This window comes from Hypanus sabinus, unplaced genomic scaffold (genome assembly GCF_030144855.1).
Source record: "Hypanus sabinus isolate sHypSab1 unplaced genomic scaffold, sHypSab1.hap1 scaffold_1581, whole genome shotgun sequence".
Lineage (NCBI taxonomy): Eukaryota > Metazoa > Chordata > Chondrichthyes > Myliobatiformes > Dasyatidae > Hypanus > Hypanus sabinus.
In genome coordinates this window covers 60,747-80,539 of record NW_026779660.1, presented here as the reverse complement: position 1 = coordinate 80,539, position 19,793 = coordinate 60,747, and the positions used below count along the sequence as shown (strand labels likewise).

The following is a 19,793-nucleotide window of genomic DNA, read 5'->3' as shown; positions in this document are numbered from 1 at the left end:
AACCCAGGGGTCGGTGGGACAGGGACGGGGATGGGGGAACACGGACTGATTCACCCCCCCTCTCTCTAACCGAGGGGATGGTGGGACAGGGACGGGGAGGGGGAACACCGACTGATTCACCCTCTCTCTCTAACCCAGGGATCGGTGGGACAGGGACGGGGAGGGTGGAACACGGACTGATTCACCCCCCCTCTCTCTCTAACCCAGGGGTCGGTGGGACAGGGACGGGGAGGGGGGAACACAGACTGATTCACCCCCCTCTCTCTAACCCAGGGGTCGGTGGGACAGGGACGGGGAGGGGGAACATGGACTGATTCACCCCTCTCTCTCTAACCCAGGGGTCGGTGGGACAGGGACGGGAGGTGGGGAACACGGACTGATTCACCCCTCTCTCTCTAACCCAGGGGTCGGTGGGACAGGGATGGGGAGGGGGGAAACACGGACTGATTCACCCCCTCTCTCCCTATAACCCAGGGGTCGGTGGGACAGGGACGAGGATGGGGGAACATGGACTGATTCACCCCTCTCTCTAACCCAGGGGTCGGTGGGACAGGGATGGGGAGGGGGGAACACGGACTGATTCACCCCCTCTCTCTATAACCCAGGGGTCGGTGGGACAGGGACGGGGATGGGGGAACACGGACTGATTCACCCCCCTCTCTCTAACCGAGGGGATGGTGGGACAGGGATGGGGAGGGGGAACACGGACTGATTCACCCCCCTCTCTCTAACCCAGGGGTCGGTGGGACAGGGACGGGGAGGGGGGAACACAGTCTGATTCACCCCCCTCTCTCGAACCCAGGGGTCGGTGGGACAGGGACGGGGAGGGGGGAACACGGACTGATTCACCCCCCTCTCTCTCTAACCCAGGGGTCGGTGGGACAGGGACGGGGAGGGGGGAACACGGACTGATTCACCCCCCTCTCTCTCTAACCCAGGGGTGGGTGGGACAGGGACGGGGAGGGGGAACACGGACTAATTCACCCCCTCTCTCTCTCTAACCCAGGGGTCGGTGGGACAGGGACGGGGAGGGTGAACATGGACTGATTCACCCCCCTCTCTCTCTCTAACCCAGGGGTCGGTGGGACAGGGATGGGGAGGGGGGAACACGAACTGATTCACCCCCCTCTCTCTCTAACCCAGGGGTCGGTGGGACAGGGACGGGGAGGGGGAACATGGACTGATTCACCCCCCTCTCTCTAACCGGGTCGGTGGGACAGGGACGGGGAGGGGGGAACATGGACTGATTCACCCCTCTCTCTAACCCAGGGGTCGGTGGGACAGGGACGGGAGGGGGGAACACGGACTGATTCACCCTACTCTCTCCCTAACCCAGAGGTCGATGGGACAGAGATGGAGGGTGCGCAGGGGTAACTTACGCTGTCTATCGTTAGTTCCTTCTCCGGTTTCAGGAGCAGAACACTCTGATCCACAACACGGAGGCCGCACAGAGAGCCTGGCTCTGCCCGAACGTCGATGCTGATCGGGGTGCCCGGCAGACCGTCAAGGCTGGAGAATTGCAGCTGCACCTGAGACAAGATACGGAGGGAGGCAGAGATGAGTAGGAGAGCAGCAATTTCAGGGAGTGTCACTCTGTGGGTGTCTGTGGAGAGCAGCAATTTCAGGGAGTGTCACTCTGTGGGTGTCTGTGGAGAGTAGGAATTTCAGGGAGTGTCACTGTGGGTGTCTGTGGAGAGTAGGAATTTCAGGGAGTATCACTCTGTGGGTGTCTGTGGAGAGTAGGAATTTCAGGGAGTGTCACTCTGTGGGTGTCTGTGGAGAGTAGGAATTTCAGTGAGTGTCACTCTGTGGGTGTCTGTGGAGAGTAGGAATTTCAGGGAGTGTCACACTGTGGGTGTCTGTGGAGAGTAGGAATTTCAGGGAGTGTCACTCTGTGGGTGTCTGTGGAGAGTAGGAATTTCAGGGAGTGTCACACTGTGGGTGTCTGTGGAGAGTAGGAATTTCAGGGAGTGTCACTCTGTGGGTGTCTGTGGAGAGTAGGAATTTCAGGGAGTGTCACTGTGGGTGTCTGTGGAGAGTAGGAATTTCAGGGAGTATCACTGTGTGAGTGTCTGTGGAGAGTAGGAATTTCAGGGAGTGTCACTCTGTGGGTGTCTGTGGAGAGTAGGAATTTCAGTGAGTGTCACTCTGTGGGTGTCTGTGAAGAGTAGGAATTTCAGGGAGTGTCACTCTGTGTGTGTCTGTGGAGAGTAGGAATTTCAGGGAGTGTCACTCTGTGGGTGTCTGTGGAGAGTAGGAATTTCAGGGAGTGTCACACTGTGGGTGTCTGTGGAGAGTAGGAATTTCAGGGAGTGTCACACTGTGGGTGTCTGTGGAGAGTAGGAATTTCAGGGAGTGTCACTCTGTGGGTGTCTGTGGAGAGTAGGAATTTCAGGGAGTGTCACACTGTGGGTGTGTGTGGAGAGTAGGAATTTCAGGGAGTATCACTCTGTGGGTGTCTGTGGAGAGTAGGAATTTCAGGGAGTGTCACTCTGTGGGTGTGTGTGGAGAGTAGGAATTTCAGGGAGTGTCACACTGTGGGTGTCTGTGGAGAGTAGGAATTTCAGGGAGTGTCACACTGTGGGTGTCTGTGGAGAGTAGGAATTTCAGGGAGTGTCACTCTGTGGGTGTCTGTGGAGAGCAGCAATTTCAGGGAGTGTCACTCTGTGGGTGTCTGTGGAGAGTAGGAATTTCAGGGAGTATCACTCTGTGGGTGTGTGTGGAGAGTAGGAATTTCAGGGAGTGTCACACTGTGGGTGTCTGTGGAGAGTAGGAATTTCAGGGAGTATCACTCTGTGGGTGTGTGTGGAGAGTAGGAATTTCAGGGAGTGTCACTCTGTGGGTGTCTGTGGAGAGTAGGAATTTCAGGGAGTGTCACTCTGTGTGTGTCTGTGGAGAGTAGGAATTTCAGGGAGTGTCACTGTGGGTGTCTGTGGAGAGTAGGAATTTCAGGGAGTATCACTCTGTGGGTGTGTGTGGAGAGTAGGAATTTCAGGGAGTGTCACACTGTGGGTGTCTGTGGAGAGTAGGAATTTCAGGGAGTATCACTGTGGGTGTCTGTGGAGAGAAGGAATTTCAGGGAGTATCACTCTGTGGGTGTCTGTGGAGAGTAGGAATTTCAGGGAATGTCACTATGTGGGTGTCTGTGGAGAGTAGAAATTTCAGGGAGTGTCACTCTGTGGGTGTCTGTGGAGAGTAGGAATTTCAGGGAGTGTCACTCTGTGGGTGTCTGTGGAGAGTAGGAATTTCAGGGAGTGTCACTCTGTGGGTGTCTGTGGAGAGTAGGAATTTCAGGGAGTGTCACTCTGTGTGTGTCTGTGGAGAGTAGGAATTTCACGGAGTGTCACTGTGGGTGTCTGTGGAGAGTAGGAATTTCAGGGAGTATCACTCTGTGGGTGTGTGTGGAGAGTAGGAATTTCAGGGAGTATCACTCTGTGGGTGTCTGTGGAGAGTAGGAATTTCAGGGAGTGTCACTCTGTGGGTGTGTGTGGAGAGTAGGAATTTCAGGGAGTATCACTGGGTGTGTCTGCGGAGAGTAGGAATTTCAGGGAGTATCACTGTGGGTGTCTGTGGAGAGTAGGAATTTCAGGGAGTATCACTCTGTGGGTGTCTGTGGAGAGTAGGAATTTCAGGGAGTGTCACTCTGTGGGTGTCTGTGGAGAGTAGGAATTTCAGGGAGTATCACTCTGTGGGTGTCTGTGGAGAGTAGGAATTTCAGGGAGTGTCACTCTGTGGGTGTCTGTGGAGAGTAGGAATTTCAGGGAGTATCACTCTGTGGGTGTCTGTGGAGAGTAGGAATTTCAGGGAGTGTCACTGTGGGTGTCTGTGGAGAGTAGGAATTTCAGGGAGTGTCACTCTGTGGGTGTCTGTGGAGAGTAGGAAGTTCAGGGAGTATCACTCTGTGGGTGTCTGTGGAGAGTAGGAATTTCAGGGAGTATCGCTCTGTGGGTGTGTGTGGAGAGTAGGAATTTCAGGGAGTGTCACTCTGTGGGTGTCTGTGGAGAGTAGGAATTTCAGGGAGTGTCACTCTGTGGGTGTCTGTGGAGAGTAGGAATTTCAGGGAGTGTCACTGTGGGTGTCTGTGGAGAGTAGGAATTTCAGGGAGTGTCACTCTGTGGGTGTCTGTGGAGAGTAGGAATTTCAGGGAGTGTCACTCTGTGGGTGTCTGTGGAGAGTAGGAATTTCAGGGAGTATCACTCTGTGGGTGTCTGTGGAGAGTAGCAATTTCAGGGAGTGTCACTCTGTGGGTGTCTGTGGAGAGTAGGAATTTCAGGGAGTATCACTCTGTGGGTGTGTGTGGAGAGTAGGAATTTCAGGGAGTGTCACTCTGTGGGTGTCTGTGGAGAGTAGGAATTTCAGGGAGTGTCACACTGTGGGTGTCTGTGGAGAGTAGGAATTTCAGGGAGTGTCACTGTGGGTGTGTGTGGAGAGTAGGAATTTCAGGGAGTGTCACTCTGTGGGTGTGTGTGGAGAGTAGGAATTTCAGGGAGTGTCACACTGTGGGTGTCTGTGGAGAGTAGGAATTTCAGGGAGTGTCACACTGTGGGTGTCTGTGGAGAGTAGGAATTTCAGGGAGTGTCACTCTGTGGGTGTCTGTGGAGAGCAGCAATTTCAGGGAGTGTCACTCTGTGGGTGTCTGTGGAGAGTAGGAATTTCAGGGAGTATCACTCTGTGGGTGTGTGTGGAGAGTAGGAATTTCAGGGAGTGTCACACTGTGGGTGTCTGTGGAGAGTAGGAATTTCAGGGAGTATCACTCTGTGGGTGTGTGTGGAGAGTAGGAATTTCAGGGAGTGTCACACTGTGGGTGTCTGTGGAGAGTAGGAATTTCAGGGAGTATCACTGTGGGTGTCTGTGGAGAGAAGGAATTTCAGGGAGTGTCACTCTGTGGGTGTCTGTGGAGAGTAGGAATTTCAGGGAGTGTCACTCTGTGGGTGTCTGTGGAGAGTAGGAATTTCAGGGAGTGTCACTCTGTGGGTGTCTGTGGAGAGTAGGAATTTCAGGGAGTGTCACTCTGTGTGTGTCTGTGGAGAGTAGGAATTTCACGGAGTGTCACTGTGGGTGTCTGTGGAGAGTAGGAATTTCAGGGAGTGTCACTCTGTGGGTGTGTGTGGAGAGTAGGAATTTCAGGGAGTATCACTCTGAGGGTGTCTGTGGAGAGTAGGAATTTCAGGGAGTGTCACTCTGTGGGTGTCTGTGGAGAGTAGGAATTTCAGGGAGTATCACTCTGTGGGTGTCTGTGGAGAGTAGGAATTTCAGGGAGTGTCACTCTGTGGGTGTCTGTGGAGAGTAGGAATTTCAGGGAGTATCACTCTGTGGGTGTCTGTGGAGAGTAGGAATTTCAGGGAGTGTCACTGTGGGTGTCTGTGGAGAGTAGGAATTTCAGGGAGTGTCACTCTGTGGGTGTCTGTGGAGAGTAGGAAGTTCAGGGAGTATCACTCTGTGGGTGTCTGTGGAGAGTAGGAATTTCAGGGAGTATCACTCTGTGGGTGTGTGTGGAGAGTAGGAATTTCAGGGAGTGTCACTCTGTGGGTGTCTGTGGAGAGTAGGAATTTCAGGGAGTGTCACTCTGTGGGTGTCTGTGGAGAGTAGGAATTTCAGGGAGTGTCACTCTGTGGGTGTGTGTGGAGAGTAGGAATTTCAGGGAGTGTCACTCTGTGGGTGTCTGTGGAGAGTAGGAATTTCAGGGAGTGTCACTCTGTGGGTGTCTGTGGAGAGTAGGAATTTCAGGGAGTGTCACTGTGGGTGTCTGTGGAGAGTAGGAATTTCAGGGAGTGTCACTCTGTGGGTGTCTGTGGAGAGTAGGAATTTCAGGGAGTGTCACTGTGGGTGTCTGTGGAGAGTAGGAATTTCAGGGAGTATCGCTCTGTGGGTGTCTGTGGAGAGTAGGAATTTCAGGGAGTGTCACTGTGGGTGTGTGGAGAGTAGGAATTTCAGGGAGTGTCACTCTGTGGGTGTCTGTGGAGAGTAGGAATTTCAGGGAGTGTCACTCTGTGGGTGTCTGTGGAGAGTAGGAATTTCAGGGAGTGTCACTCTGTGGGTGTCTGTGGAGAGTAGGAATTTCAGGGAGTGTCACTCTGTGGGTGTCTGTGGAGAGTAGGAATTTCAGGGAGTGTCACTCTGTGGGTGTCTGTGGAGAGTAGGAATTTCAGGGAGTGTCACTCTGTGGGTGTCTGTGGAGAGTAGGAATTTCAGGGAGTATCACTCTGTGGGTGTGTGTGGAGAGTAGGAATTTCAGGGAGTGTCACTCTGTGGGTGTGTGTGGAGAGTAGGAATTTCAGGGAGTATCACTCTGTGGGTGTCTGTGGAGAGTAGGAATTTCAGGGAGTGTCACTCTGTGGGTGTCTGTGGAGAGTAGGAATTTCAGGGAGTGTCACTCTGTGGGTGTCTGTGGAGAGTAGGAATTTCAGGGAGTATCACTCTGTGGGTGTCTGTGGAGAGTAGGAATTTCAGGGAGTGTCACTCTGTGGGTGTCTGTGGAGAGTAGGAATTTCAGGGAGTGTCACTGTGGGTGTCTGTGGAGAGTAGGAATTTCAGGGAGTGTCACTCTGTGGGTGTCTGTGGATAGTAGGAGTTTCAGGGAATGTCACTCTGTGGGTGTCTGTGGAGAGTAGAAATTTCAGGGAGTGTCACTCTGTGGGTGTCTGTGGAGAGTAGGAATTTCAGGGAGTGTCACTCTGTGGGTGTCTGTGGAGAGTAGGAATTTCAGGGAGTGTCACTCTGTGAGTGTCTGTGGAGAGTAGGAATTTCAGGGAGTGTCACTCTGTGGGTGTCTGTGGAGAGTAGGAATTTCAGGGAGTGTCACTCTGTGGGTGTCTGTGGAGAGTAGGAATTTCAGGGAGTGTCACTCTGTGGGTGTCTGTGGAGAGTAGGAATTTCAGGGAGTGTCACTCTGTGGGTGTCTGTGGAGAGTAGGAATTTCAGGGAGTGTCACTGTGGGTGTCTGTGGAGAGTAGGAATTTCAGGGAGTGTCACTCTGTGGGTGTGTGTGGAGAGTAGGAATTTCAGGGAGTGTCACTCTGTGGGTGTCTGTGGAGAGTAGGAATTTCAGGGAGTATCACTCTGTGGGTGTCTGTGGAGAGTAGGAATTTCAGGGAGTGTCACTCTGTGGGTGTCTGTGGAGAGTAGGAATTTCAGGGAGTGTCACTCTGTGGGTGTCTGTGGAGAGTAGGAATTTCAGGGAGTATCACTCTGTGGGTATCTGTGGAGAGTAGGAATTTCAGGGAGTGTCACTCTGTGGGTGTCTGTGGAGAGTAGGAATTTCAGGGAGTGTCACTCTGTGGGTGTCTGTGGAGAGTAGGAATTTCAGGGAGTGTCACTCTGTGGGTGTCTGTGGAGAGTAGGAATTTCAGGGAGTGTCACTCTGTGGGTGTCTGTGGAGAGTAGGAATTTCAGGGAGTGTCACTCTGTGGGTGTCTGTGGAGAGTAGGAATTTCAGGGAGTATCACTCTGTGGGTGTCTGTGGAGAGTAGGAATTTCAGGGAGTGTCACTCTGTGGGTGTCTGTGGAGAGTAGGAATTTCAGGGAGTGTCACTCTGTGGGTGTCTGTGGAGAGTAGGAATTTCAGGGAGTATCACTGTGGGTGTCTGTGGAGAGTAGGAATTTCAGGGAGTATCACTGTGTGGGTGTCTGTGGAGAGTAGGAATTTCAGGGAGTGTCACTCTGTGGGTGTCTGTGGAAAGTAGGAATTTCAGGGAGTGTCACTCTGTGGCTGTGTGTGGAGAGTAGGAATTTCAGGGAGTGTCACTGTGGGTGTCTCTGGAGAGTAGGAATTTCAGGGAGTGTCACTCTGTGGGTGTCTGTGGAGAGTAGGAATTTCAGGGAGTGTCACTCTGTGGGTGTCTGTGGAGAGTAGGAATTTCAGGGAGTGTCACTGTGGGTGTCTGTGGAGAGTAGGAATTTCAGGGAGTGTCACTCTGTGGGTGTGTGTGGAGAGTAGGAATTTCAGGGAGTGTCACTCTGTGGGTGTCTGTGGAGAGTAGGAATTTCAGGGAGTGTCACTCTGTGGGTGTCTGTGGATAGTAGGAATTTCAGGGAGTGTCACTGTGGGTGTCTGTGGAGAGTAGGAATTTCAGGGAGTGTCACTCTGTGGGTGTCTGTGGAGAGTAGGAATTTCAGGGAGTGTCACTCTGTGGGTATCTGTGGAGAGTAGGAATTTCAGGGAGTGTCACTCTGTGAGTGTCTGTTGAGAGTAGGAATTTCAGGGAGTGTCACTCTGTGGGTGTCTGTGGAGAGTAGGAATTTCAGGGAGTGTCACTCTGTGGGTGTCTGTGGAGAGTAGGAATTTCAGGGAGTGTCACTCTGTGGGTGTCTGTGGAGAGTAGGAATTTCAGGGAGTGTCACTCTGTGGGTGTCTGTGGAGAGTAGGAATTTCAGGGAGTGTCACTGTGGGTGTCTGTGGAGAGTAGGAATTTCAGGGAGTATCACTCTGTGGGTGGCTGTGGAGAGTAGGAATTTCAGGGAGTGTCACTGTGGGTGTGTGTGGAGAGTAGGAATTTCAGGGAGTGTCACTCTGTGGGTGTCTGTGGAGAGTAGGAATTTCAGGGAGTATCACTCTGTGGGTGTCTGTGGAGAGTAGGAATTTCAGGGAGTATCACTGTGTGGGTGTGTGTGGAGAGTAGGAATTTCAGGGAGTATCACTCTGTGGGTGTCTGTGGAGAGTAGGAATTTCAGGGAGTATCACTCTGTGGGTGTGTGTGGAGAGTAGGAATTTCAGGGAGTATCGCTGTGGGTGTCTGTGGAGAGTAGGAATTTCAGGGAGTGTCACTCTGTGGGTGTCTGTGGAGAGTAGGAATTTCAGGGAGTGTCACTCTGTGGGAGTCTGTGGAGAGTAGTAATTTCAGGGAGTGTCACTCTGTGGGTGTCTGTGGAGAGTAGGAATTTCAGGGAGTGTCACTGTGGGTGTCTGTGGAGAGTAGGAATTTCAGGGAGTGTCACTCTGTGGGTGTCTGTGGAGAGTAGGAATTTCAGGGAGTATCACTCTGTGGGTGTCTGTGGAGAGTAGGAATTTCAGGGAATGTCACTCTGTGGGTGTCTGTGGAGAGTAGGAATTTCAGGGAGTGTCACTCTGTGTGTGTCTGTGGAGAGTAGGAATTTCAGGGAGTGTCACTCTGTGGGTGTCTGTGGAGAGTAGGAATTTCAGGGAGTATCACTGTGGGTGTCTGTGGAGAGTAGGAATTTCAGGGAGTGTCACTCTGTGTGTGTCTGTGGAGAGTAGGAATTTCAGGGAGTGTCACTGTGGGTGTCTGTGGAGAGTAGGAATTTCAGGGAGTGTCACTCTGTGGGTGTCTGTGGAGAGTAGGAATTTCACGGAGTATCACTCTGTGGGTGTCTGTGGAGAGTAGGAATTTCAGGGAGTATCACTCTGTGGGTGTCTGTGGAGAGTAGGAATTTCAGGGAGTATCACTCTGTGGGTGTCTGTGGAGAGTAGGAATTTCAGGGAGTGTCACTGTGGGTGTCTGTGGAGAGTAGGAATTTCAGGGAGTGTCACTCTGTGGGTGTGTGTGGAGAGTAGGAATTTCAGGGAGTGTCACTCTGTGGGTGTCTGTGGAGAGTAGGAATTTCAGGGAGTGTCACTCTGTGGGTGTCTGTGGATAGTAGGAATTTCAGGGAGTGTCACTGTGGGTGTCTGTGGAGAGTAGGAATTTCAGGGAGTGTCACTCTGTGGGTGTCTGTGGAGAGTAGGAATTTCAGGGAGTGTCACTCTGTGGGTATCTGTGGAGAGTAGGAATTTCAGGGAGTGTCACTCTGTGAGTGTCTGTTGAGAGTAGGAATTTCAGGGAGTGTCACTCTGTGGGTGTCTGTGGAGAGTAGGAATTTCAGGGAGTGTCACTCTGTGGGTGTCTGTGGAGAGTAGGAATTTCAGGGAGTGTCACTCTGTGGGTGTCTGTGGAGAGTAGGAATTTCAGGGAGTGTCACTCTGTGGGTGTCTGTGGAGAGTAGGAATTTCAGGGAGTGTCACTGTGGGTGTCTGTGGAGAGTAGGAATTTCAGGGAGTATCACTCTGTGGGTGGCTGTGGAGAGTAGGAATTTCAGGGAGTGTCACTGTGGGTGTGTGTGGAGAGTAGGAATTTCAGGGAGTGTCACTCTGTGGGTGTCTGTGGAGAGTAGGAATTTCAGGGAGTATCACTCTGTGGGTGTCTGTGGAGAGTAGGAATTTCAGGGAGTATCACTGTGTGGGTGTGTGTGGAGAGTAGGAATTTCAGGGAGTATCACTCTGTGGGTGTCTGTGGAGAGTAGGAATTTCAGGGAGTATCACTCTGTGGGTGTGTGTGGAGAGTAGGAATTTCAGGGAGTATCGCTGTGGGTGTCTGTGGAGAGTAGGAATTTCAGGGAGTGTCACTCTGTGGGTGTCTGTGGAGAGTAGGAATTTCAGGGAGTGTCACTCTGTGGGTGTCTGTGGAGAGTAGTAATTTCAGGGAGTGTCACTCTGTGGGTGTCTGTGGAGAGTAGGAATTTCAGGGAGTGTCACTGTGGGTGTCTGTGGAGAGTAGGAATTTCAGGGAGTGTCACTCTGTGGGTGTCTGTGGAGAGTAGGAATTTCAGGGAGTATCACTCTGTGGGTGTCTGTGGAGAGTAGGAATTTCAGGGAATGTCACTCTGTGGGTGTCTGTGGAGAGTAGGAATTTCAGGGAGTGTCACTCTGTGTGTGTCTGTGGAGAGTAGGAATTTCAGGGAGTGTCACTCTGTGGGTGTCTGTGGAGAGTAGGAATTTCAGGGAGTATCACTGTGGGTGTCTGTGGAGAGTAGGAATTTCAGGGAGTGTCACTCTGTGTGTGTCTGTGGAGAGTAGGAATTTCAGGGAGTGTCACTGTGGGTGTCTGTGGAGAGTAGGAATTTCAGGGAGTGTCACTCTGTGGGTGTCTGTGGAGAGTAGGAATTTCACGGAGTATCACTCTGTGGGTGTCTGTGGAGAGTAGGAATTTCAGGGAGTATCACTCTGTGGGTGTCTGTGGAGAGTAGGAATTTCAGGGAGTATCACTCTGTGGGTGTCTGTGGAGAGTAGGAATTTCAGGGAGTGTCACTGTGGGTGTCTGTGGAGAGTAGGAATTTCAGGGAGTGTCACTCTGTGAGTGTCTGTGGAGAGTAGGAATTTCAGGGAGTGTCACTCTGTGGGTGTGTGTGGAGAGTAGGAATTTCAGGGAGTGTCACTCTGTGGGTGTCTGTGGAGAGTAGTAATTTCAGGGAGTGTCACTCTGTGGGTGTCTGTGGAGAGTAGGAATTTCAGGGAGTGTCACTCTGTGGGTGTCTGTGGAGAGTAGGAATTTCAGGGAGTATCACTCTGTGGGTGTCTGTGGAGAGTAGGAATTTCAGGGAATGTCACTCTGTGGGTGTCTGTGGAGAGTAGGAATTTCAGGGAGTGTCACTCTGTGTGTGTCTGTGGAGAGTAGGAATTTCAGGGAGTGTCACTCTGTGGGTGTCTGTGAAGAGTAGGAATTTCAGGGAGTATCACTGTGGGTGTCTGTGGAGAGTAGGAATTTCAGGGAGTGTCACTCTGTGTGTGTCTGTGGAGAGTAGGAATTTCAGGGAGTGTCACTGTGGGTGTCTGTGGAGAGTAGGAATTTCAGGGAGTGTCACTCTGTGGGTGTCTGTGGAGAGTAGGAATTTCAGGGAGTGTCACTCTGTGGGTGTGTGTGGAGAGTAGGAATTTCAGGGAGTGTCACTCTGTGGGTGTCTGTGGAGAGTAGGGATTTCAGGGAGTGTCACTGTGGGTGTCTGTGGAGAGTAGGAATTTCAGGGAGTGTCACTCTGTGGGTGTCTGTGGAGAGTAGGAATTTCAGGGAGTGTCACTCTGTGGGTGTCTGTGGAGAGTAGGAATTTCAGGGAGTGTCACTCTGTGGGTGTCTGTGGAGAGTAGGAATTTCAGGGAGTGTCACTGTGGGTGTCTGTGGAGAGTAGGAATTTCAGGGAGTGTCACTCTGTGGGTGTCTGTGGAGAGTAGGAATTTCAGGGAGTATCACTCTGTGGGTGTCTGTGGAGAGTAGGAATTTCAGGGAGTATCACTGTGTGGGTGTGCGTGGAAAGTAGGAATTTCAGGGAGTATCACTGTGGGTGTGTGTGGAGAGTAGAAATTTCAGGGAGTGTCACTCTGTGGGTGTCTGTGGAGAGTAGGAATTTCAGGGAGTGTCACTGTGGGTGTCTGTGGAGAGTAGGAATTTCAGGGAGTGTCACTCTGTGGGTGTCTGTGGAGAGTAGGAATTTCAGGGAGTGTCACTCTGTGGGTGTCTGTGGAGAGTAGGAATTTCAGGGAGTGTCACTCTGTGGGTGTCTGTGGAGAGTAGGAATTTCAGGGAGTGTCACTCTGTGGGTGTCTGTGGAGAGTAGGAATTTCAGGGAGTATCACTGTGGGTGTCTGTGGAGAGTAGGAATTTCAGGGAGTGTCACTGTGGGTGTCTGTGGAGAGTAGGAATTTCAGGGAGTGTCACTCTGTGGGTGTCTGTGGAGAGTAGGAATTTCAGGGAGTGTCACTGTGGGTGTCTGTGGAGAGTAGGAATTTCAGGGAGTGTCACTCTGTGGGTGTCTGTGGAGAGTAGGAATTTCAGGGAGTATCACTCTGTGGGTGTGTGTGGAGAGTAGGAATTTCAGGGAGTGTCACTGTGGGTGTCTGTGGAGAGTAGGAATTTCAGGGAGTATCACTCTGTGGGTGTCTGTGGAGAGTAGGAATTTCAGGGAGTGTCACTGTGGGTGTCTGTGGAGAGTAGGAATTTCAGGGAGTATCACTCTGTGGGTGTCTGTGGAGAGTAGGAATTTCAGGGAGTGTCACTCTGTGGGTGTCTGTGGAGAGTAGGAATTTCAGGGAGTGTCATTGTGGGTGTCTGTGGAGAGTAGGAATTTCAGGGAGTGTCACTCTGTGGGTGTCTGTGGAGAGTAGGAATTTCAGGGAGTGTCACTCTGTGGGTGTCTGTGGAGAGTAGGAATTTCAGGGAGTATCACTCTGTGGGTGTCTGTGGAGAGTAGGAATTTCAGGGAGTGTCATTGTGGGTGTCTGTGGAGAGTAGGAATTTCAGGGAGTGTCACTCTGTGGGTGTGTGTGGAGAGTAGGAATTTCAGGGAGTATCACTCTGTGAGTGTCTGTGGAGAGTAGGAATTTCAGGGAGTATCACTCTGTGGGTGTCTGTGGAGAGTAGGAATTTCAGGGAGTGTCACTGTGGGTGTCTGTGGAGAGTAGGAATTTCAGGGAGTACCACTCTGTGGGTGCCTGTGGAGAATAGGAATTTCAGGGAGTATCACTCTGTGGGTGTCTGTGGAGAATAGGAATTTCAGGGAGTATCACTCTGTGGGTGTCTGTGGAGAGTAGGAATTTCAGGGAGTGTCACTCTGTGGGTGTGTGTGGAGAGTAGGAATTTCAGGGAGTGTCACTCTGTGGGTGTCTGTGGAGAGTAGGAATTTCAGGGAGTGTCACTCTGTGGGTGTCTGTGGAGAGTAGGAATTTCAGGGAGTGTCACTCTGTGGGTGTCTGTGGAGAGTAGGAATTTCAGGGAGTATCACTCTGTGGGTGTCTGTGGAGAATAGGAATTTCAGGGAGTATCACTCTGTGGGTGTGTGTGGAGAGTAGGAATTTCAGGGAGTGTCACTGTGGGTGTCTGTGGAGAGTAGGAATTTCAGGGAGTATCACTCTGTGGGTGTCTGTGGAGAGTAGGAATTTCAGGGAGTGTCACTCTGTGGGTGTGTGTGGAGAGTAGGAATTTCAGGGAGTGTCACTCTGTGGGTGTCTGTGGAGAGTAGGAATTTCAGGGAGTACCACTCTGTGGGTGCCTGTGGAGAATAGGAATTTCAGGGAGTATCACTCTGTGGGTGTCTGTGGAGAGTAGGAATTTCAGGGAGTGTCACTCTGTGGGTGTCTGTGGAGAGTAGGAATTTCAGGGAGTATCACTCTGTGGGTGTCTGTGGAGAATAGGAATTTCAGGGAGTATCACTCTGTGGGTGTCTGTGGAGAGTAGGAATTTCAGGGAGTGTCACTCTGTGGGTGTGTGTGGAGAGTAGGAATTTCAGGGAGTGTCACTCTGTGGGTGTCTGTGGAGAGTAGGAATTTCAGGGAGTGTCACTCTGTGGGTGTCTGTGGAGAGTAGGAATTTCAGGGAGTGTCACTCTGTGGGTGTCTGTGGAGAGTAGGAATTTCAGGGAGTGTCACTCTGTGGGTGTCTGTGGAGAGTAGGAATTTCAGGGAGTGTCACTCTGTGGGTGTCTGTGGAGAGTAGGAATTTCAGGGAGTATCACTGTGGGTGTCTGTGGAGAGTAGGAATTGCAGGGAGTGTCACTGTGGGTGACTGTGGAGAGTAGGAATTTCAGGGAGTGTCACTCTGTGGGTGTCTGTGGAGAGTAGGAATTTCAGGGAGTATCACTCTGTGGGTGTCTGTGGAGAGTAGGAATTTCAGGGAGTGTCACTGTGGGTGTCTGTGGAGAGTAGGAATTTCAGGGAGTGTCACTCTGTGGGTTTCTGTGGAGAGTAGGAATTTCAGGGAGTGTCACTGTGGGTGTCTGTGGAGAGTAGGAATTTCAGGGAGTGTCACTGTGGGTGTCTGTGGAGAGTAGGAATTTCAGGGAGTGTCACTGTGGGTGTCTGTGGAGAGTAGGAATTTCAGGGAGTGTCACTGTGGGTGTCTGTGGAGAGTAGGAATTTCAGGGAGTGTCACTCTGTGGGTGTCTGTGGAGAGTAGGAATTTCAGGGAGTGTCACTCTGTGGGTGTCTGTGGAGAGTAGGAATTTCAGCGAGTATCACTCTGTGGGTGTGAGTGGAGAGTAGGAATTTCAGGGAGTGTCACTGTGGGTGTCTGTGGAGAGTAGGAATTTCAGGGAGTATCACTCTGTGGGTGTCTATGGAGAGTAGGAATTTCAGGGAGTGTCACTGTGGGTGTCTGTGGAGAGTAGGAATTTCAGGGAGTATCACTCTTTGGGTGTCGGTGGAGAGTAGGAATTTCAGGGAGTGTCACTCTGTGAGTGTCTGTGGAGAGTAGGAATTTCAGGGAGTGTCACTCTGTGAGTGTCTGGGGAGAGTAGGAATTTCAGGGAGTGTCACTGTGGGTGTCTGTGGAGAGTAGGAATTTCAGGGAGTGTCACTCTGTGGCTGTCTGTGGAGAGTATGAATTTCAGGGAGTGTCATTCTGTGGGTGTCTGTGGAGAGTAGGAATTTCAGGGAATGTCACTCTGTGGGTGTCTGTGGAGAGTAGGAATTTCAGGGAGTATCGCTCTGTGGGTGTCTGTGGAGAGTAGGAATTTCAGGGAGTGTCACTCTGTGGGTGTGTGTTGAGAGTAGGAATTTCAGGGAGTGTCACTCTGTGGGTGTCTGTGGAGAGTAGGAATTTCAGGGAGTGTCACTGTGGGTGTCTGTGGAGAGTAGGAATTTCAGGGAGTGTCACTCTGTGGGTGTGTGTGGAGAGTAGGAATTTCAGGGAGTGTCACTCTGTGGGTGTCTGTGGAGAGTAGGAATTTCAGGGAGTGTCACTGTGGGTGTCTGTGGAGAGTAGGAATTTCAGGGAGTGTCACTCTGTGGGTGTCTGTGGAGAGTAGGAATTTCAGGGAGTGTCACTCTGTGGGTGTGCGTGGAGAGTAGGAATTTCAGGGAGTGTCACTCTGTGGGTGTCTGTGGAGAGTAGGAATTTCAGGGAGTGTCACTCTGTGGGTGTCTGTGGAGAGTAGGAATTTCAGGGAGTGTCACTCTGTGAGTGTCTGTGGAGAGTAGGAATTTCAGGGAGTATCACTCTGTGGGTGTGTGTGGAGAGTAGGAATTTCAGGGAGTATCACTCTGTGGGTGTCTGTGGAGAGTAGGAATTTCAGGGAGTGTCACTCTGTGGGTGTGTGTGAAGAGTAGGAATTTCAGGGAGTGTCACTCTGTGGGTGTCTGTGGAGAGTAGGAATTTCAGGGTGTGTCACTCTGTGGGTGTCTGTGGAGAGTAGGAATTTCAGTGAGTGTCACTGTGGGTGTCTGTGGAGAGTAGGAATTTCAGGGAGTATCACTGTGGGTGTCTGTGGAGAGTAGGAATTTCAGGGAGTGTCACTCTGTGGGTGTCTGTGGAGAGTAGGAATTTCAGGGAGTGTCACTGTGGGTGTCTGTGGAGAGTAGGAATTTCAGGGAGTGTCACTCTGTGGGTGTCTGTGGAGAGTAGGAATTTCAAGGAGTATCACTCTGTGGGTGTCTGTGGAGAGTAGGAATTTCAGGGAGTGTCACTCTGTGGGTGTCTGTGGAGAGTAGGAATTTCAGGGAGTGTCACTCTGTGGGTGTGTGTGGAGAGTAGGAATTTCAGGGAGTGTCACTCTGTGGGTGTCTGTGGAGAGTAGGAATTTCAGGGAGTGTCACTCTGTGGGTGTCTGTGGATAGTAGGAATTTCAGGGAATGTCACTATGTGGGTGTCTGTGGAGAGTAGGAATTTCAGGGAGTGTCACTCTGTGGGTGTCTGTGGAGAGTAGGAATTTCAGGGAGTGTCACTCTGTGGGTGTCTGTGGAGAGTAGGAATTTCAGGGAGTGTCACTCTGAGGGTGTGTGTGGAGAGTAGGAATTTCAGGGAGTGTCACTGTGGGTGTCTGTGGAGAGTAGGAATTTCAGGGAGTGTCACTCTGTGGGTGTCTGTGGAGAGTAGGAATTTCAGGGAGTGTCACTCTGTGGGTGTCTGTGGAGAGTAGGAATTTCAGGGAGTGTCACTCTGTGGGTGTCTGTGGAGAGTAGGAATTTCAGGGAGTATCACTCTGTGGGTGTCTGTGGAGAGTAGGAATTTCAGGGAGTATCACTCTGTGGGTGTCTGTGGAGAATAGGAATTTCAGGGAGTATCACTCTGTGGGTGTCTGTGGAGAGTAGGAATTTCAGGGAGTGTCACTCTGTGGGTGTCTGTGGAGAGTAGGAATTTCAGGGAGTGTCACTCTGTGAGTGTCTGTGGAGAGTAGGAATTTCAGGGAGTGTCACTCTGTGAGTGTCTGTGGAGAGTAGGAATTTCAGGGAGTGTCACTCTGTGAGTGTCTGTGGAGAGTAGGAATTTCAGGGAGTGTCACTCTGTGAGTGTCTGTGGAGAGTAGGAATTTCAGGGAGTGTCACTCTGTGGGTGTCTGTGGAGAGTAGGAATTTCAGGGAGTGTCACTCTGTGGGTGTCTGTGGAGAGTAGGAATTTCAGGGAGTGTCACTCTGTGGGTGTCTGTGGAGAGTAGGAATTTCAGGGAGTGTCACTGTGGGTGTCTGTGGAGAGTAGGAATTTCAGGGAGTGTCACTCTGTGGGTGTCTGTGGAGAGTAGGAATTTCAGGGAGTGTCACTCTGTGGGTGTCTGTGGAGAGTAGGAATTTCAGGGAGTATCACTCTGTGGGTGTGTGTGGAGAGTAGGAATATCAGGGAGTGTCACTGTGGGTGTCTGTGGAGAGTAGGAATTTCAGGGAGTGTCACTCTGTGGGTGTCTGTGGACAGTAGGAATTTCAGGGAGTGTCACTCTGTGGGTGTCTGTGGAGAGTAGGAATTTCAGGGAGTGTCACTCTGTGGGTGTGTGTGGAGAGTAGGAATTTCAGGGAGTGTCACTCTGTGGGTGTCTGTGGAGAGTAGGAATTTCAGGGAGTGTCACTGTGGGTGTCTGTGGAGAGTAGGAATTTCAGGGAGTGTCACTGTGGGTGTGTGTGGAGAGTAGAAATTTCAGGGAGTGTCACTCTGTGGGTGTGTGTGGAGAGTAGGAATTTCAGGGAGTGTCACTCTGTGGGTGTCTGTGGAGAGTAGGAATTTCGGGGAGTATCACTCTGTGGGTGTCTGTGGAGAGTAGGAATTTCAGAGAGTGTCACTGTGGGTGTCTGTGGAGAGTAGGAATTTCAGGGAGTGTCACTGTGGGTGTGTGTGGAGAGTAGGAATTTCAGGGAGTGTCACTCTGTGGGTGTCTGTGGAGTAGGAATTTCAGGGAGTGTCACTGTGGGTGTCTGTGGAGAGTAGGAATTTCAGGGAGTATCACTCTGTGGGTGTCTGTGGAGAGTAGGAATTTCAGGGAGTGTCACTGTGGGTGTCTGTGGAGAGTAGGAATTTCAGGGAGTGTCACTCTGTGGGTGTCTGTGGAGAGTAGGAATTTCAGGGAGTGTCACTCTGTGGGTGTCTGTGGAGAGTAGGAATTTCAGGGAGTGTCACTGTGGGTGTCTGTGGAGAGTAGGAATTTCAGGGAGTGTCACTCTGTGGGTGTCTGTGGAGAGTAGGAATTTCAGGGAGTGTCACTCTGTGGGTGTCTGTGGAGAGTAGGAATTTCAGGGAGTATCACTCTGTGGGTGTCTGTGGAGAGTAGGAATTTCAGGGAGTGTCACTCTGTGAGTGTCTGTGGAGAGTAGGAATTTCAGGGAGTGTCACTCTGTGAGTGTCTGTGGAGAGTAGGAATTTCAGGGAGTGTCACTGTGGGTGTCTGTGGAGAGTAGGAATTTCAGGGAGTACCACTCTGTGGGTGCCTGTGGAGAATAGGAATTTCAGGGAGTATCACTCTGTGGGTGTCTGTGGAGAATAGGAATTTCAGGGAGTATCACTCTGTGGGTGTCTGTGGAGAGTAGGAATTTCAGGGAGTGTCACTCTGTGGGTGTGTGTGGAGAGTAGGAATTTCAGGGAGTGTCACTCTGTGGGTGTCTGTGGAGAGTAGGAATTTCAGGGAGTGTCACTCTGTGGGTGTCTGTGGAGAGTAGGAATTTCAGGGAGTGTCACTCTGTGGGTGTCTGTGGAGAGTAGGAATTTCAGGGAGTATCACTCTGTGGGTGTCTGTGGAGAATAGGAATTTCAGGGAGTATCACTCTGTGGGTGTGTGTGGAGAGTAGGAATTTCAGGGAGTGTCACTGTGGGTGTCTGTGGAGAGTAGGAATTTCAGGGAGTATCACTCTGTGGGTGTCTGTGGAGAGTAGGAATTTCAGGGAGTGTCACTCTGTGGGTGTGTGTGGAGAGTAGGAATTTCAGGGAGTGTCACTCTGTGGGTGTCTGTGGAGAGTAGGAATTTCAGGGAGTACCACTCTGTGGGTGCCTGTGGAGAATAGGAATTTCAGGGAGTATCACTCTGTGGGTGTCTGTGGAGAGTAGGAATTTCAGGGAGTGTCACTCTGTGGGTGTCTGTGGAGAGTAGGAATTTCAGGGAGTATCACTCTGTGGGTGTCTGTGGAGAATAGGAATTTCAGGGAGTATCACTCTGTGGGTGTCTGTGGAGAGTAGGAATTTCAGGGAGTGTCACTCTGTGGGTGTGTGTGGAGAGTAGGAATTTCAGGGAGTGTCACTCTGTGGGTGTCTGTGGAGAGTAGGAATTTCAGGGAGTGTCACTCTGTGGGTGTCTGTGGAGAGTAGGAATTTCAGGGAGTGTCACTCTGTGGGTGTCTGTGGAGAGTAGGAATTTCAGGGAGTGTCACTCTGTGGGTGTCTGTGGAGAGTAGGAATTTCAGGGAGTGTCACTCTGTGGGTGTCTGTGGAGAGTAGGAATTTCAGGGAGTATCACTGTGGGTGTCTGTGGAGAGTAGGAATTGCAGGGAGTGTCACTGTGGGTGACTGTGGAGAGTAGGAATTTCAGGGAGTGTCACTCTGTGGGTGTCTGTGGAGAGTAGGAATTTCAGGGAGTATCACTCTGTGGGTGTCTGTGGAGAGTAGGAATTTCAGGGAGTGTCACTGTGGGTGTCTGTGGAGAGTAGGAATTTCAGGGAGTGTCACTCTGTGGGTTTCTGTGGAGAGTAGGAATTTCAGGGAGTGTCACTGTGGGTGTCTGTGGAGAGTAGGAATTTCAGGGAGTGTCACTGTGGGTGTCTGTGGAGAGTAGGAATTTCAGGGAGTGTCACTCTGTGGGTGTCTGTGGAGAGTAGGAATTTCAGGGAGTGTCACTCTGTGGGTGTC

The 19,793-nt window shown here is 51.3% G+C and overlaps 1 protein-coding gene across 1 annotated transcript in view; it reads right to left on the bottom strand.

Moving 5' to 3' along the window:
* Window positions 1-1,379: 1,379 nt before the first annotated feature.
* LOC132387162 (alpha-2-macroglobulin-like) overlaps window positions 1,380-19,793 on the bottom strand; it is a gene marked incomplete at both ends in the record, with an annotated part of 77,346 nt that continues 58,932 nt past the window's right edge. The window contains one exon of the mRNA XM_059959515.1: window positions 1,380-1,529. Within this exon, the coding sequence (XP_059815498.1) occupies window positions 1,380-1,529 (150 nt within the window). The remainder of the gene's footprint in view (window positions 1,530-19,793) is intronic.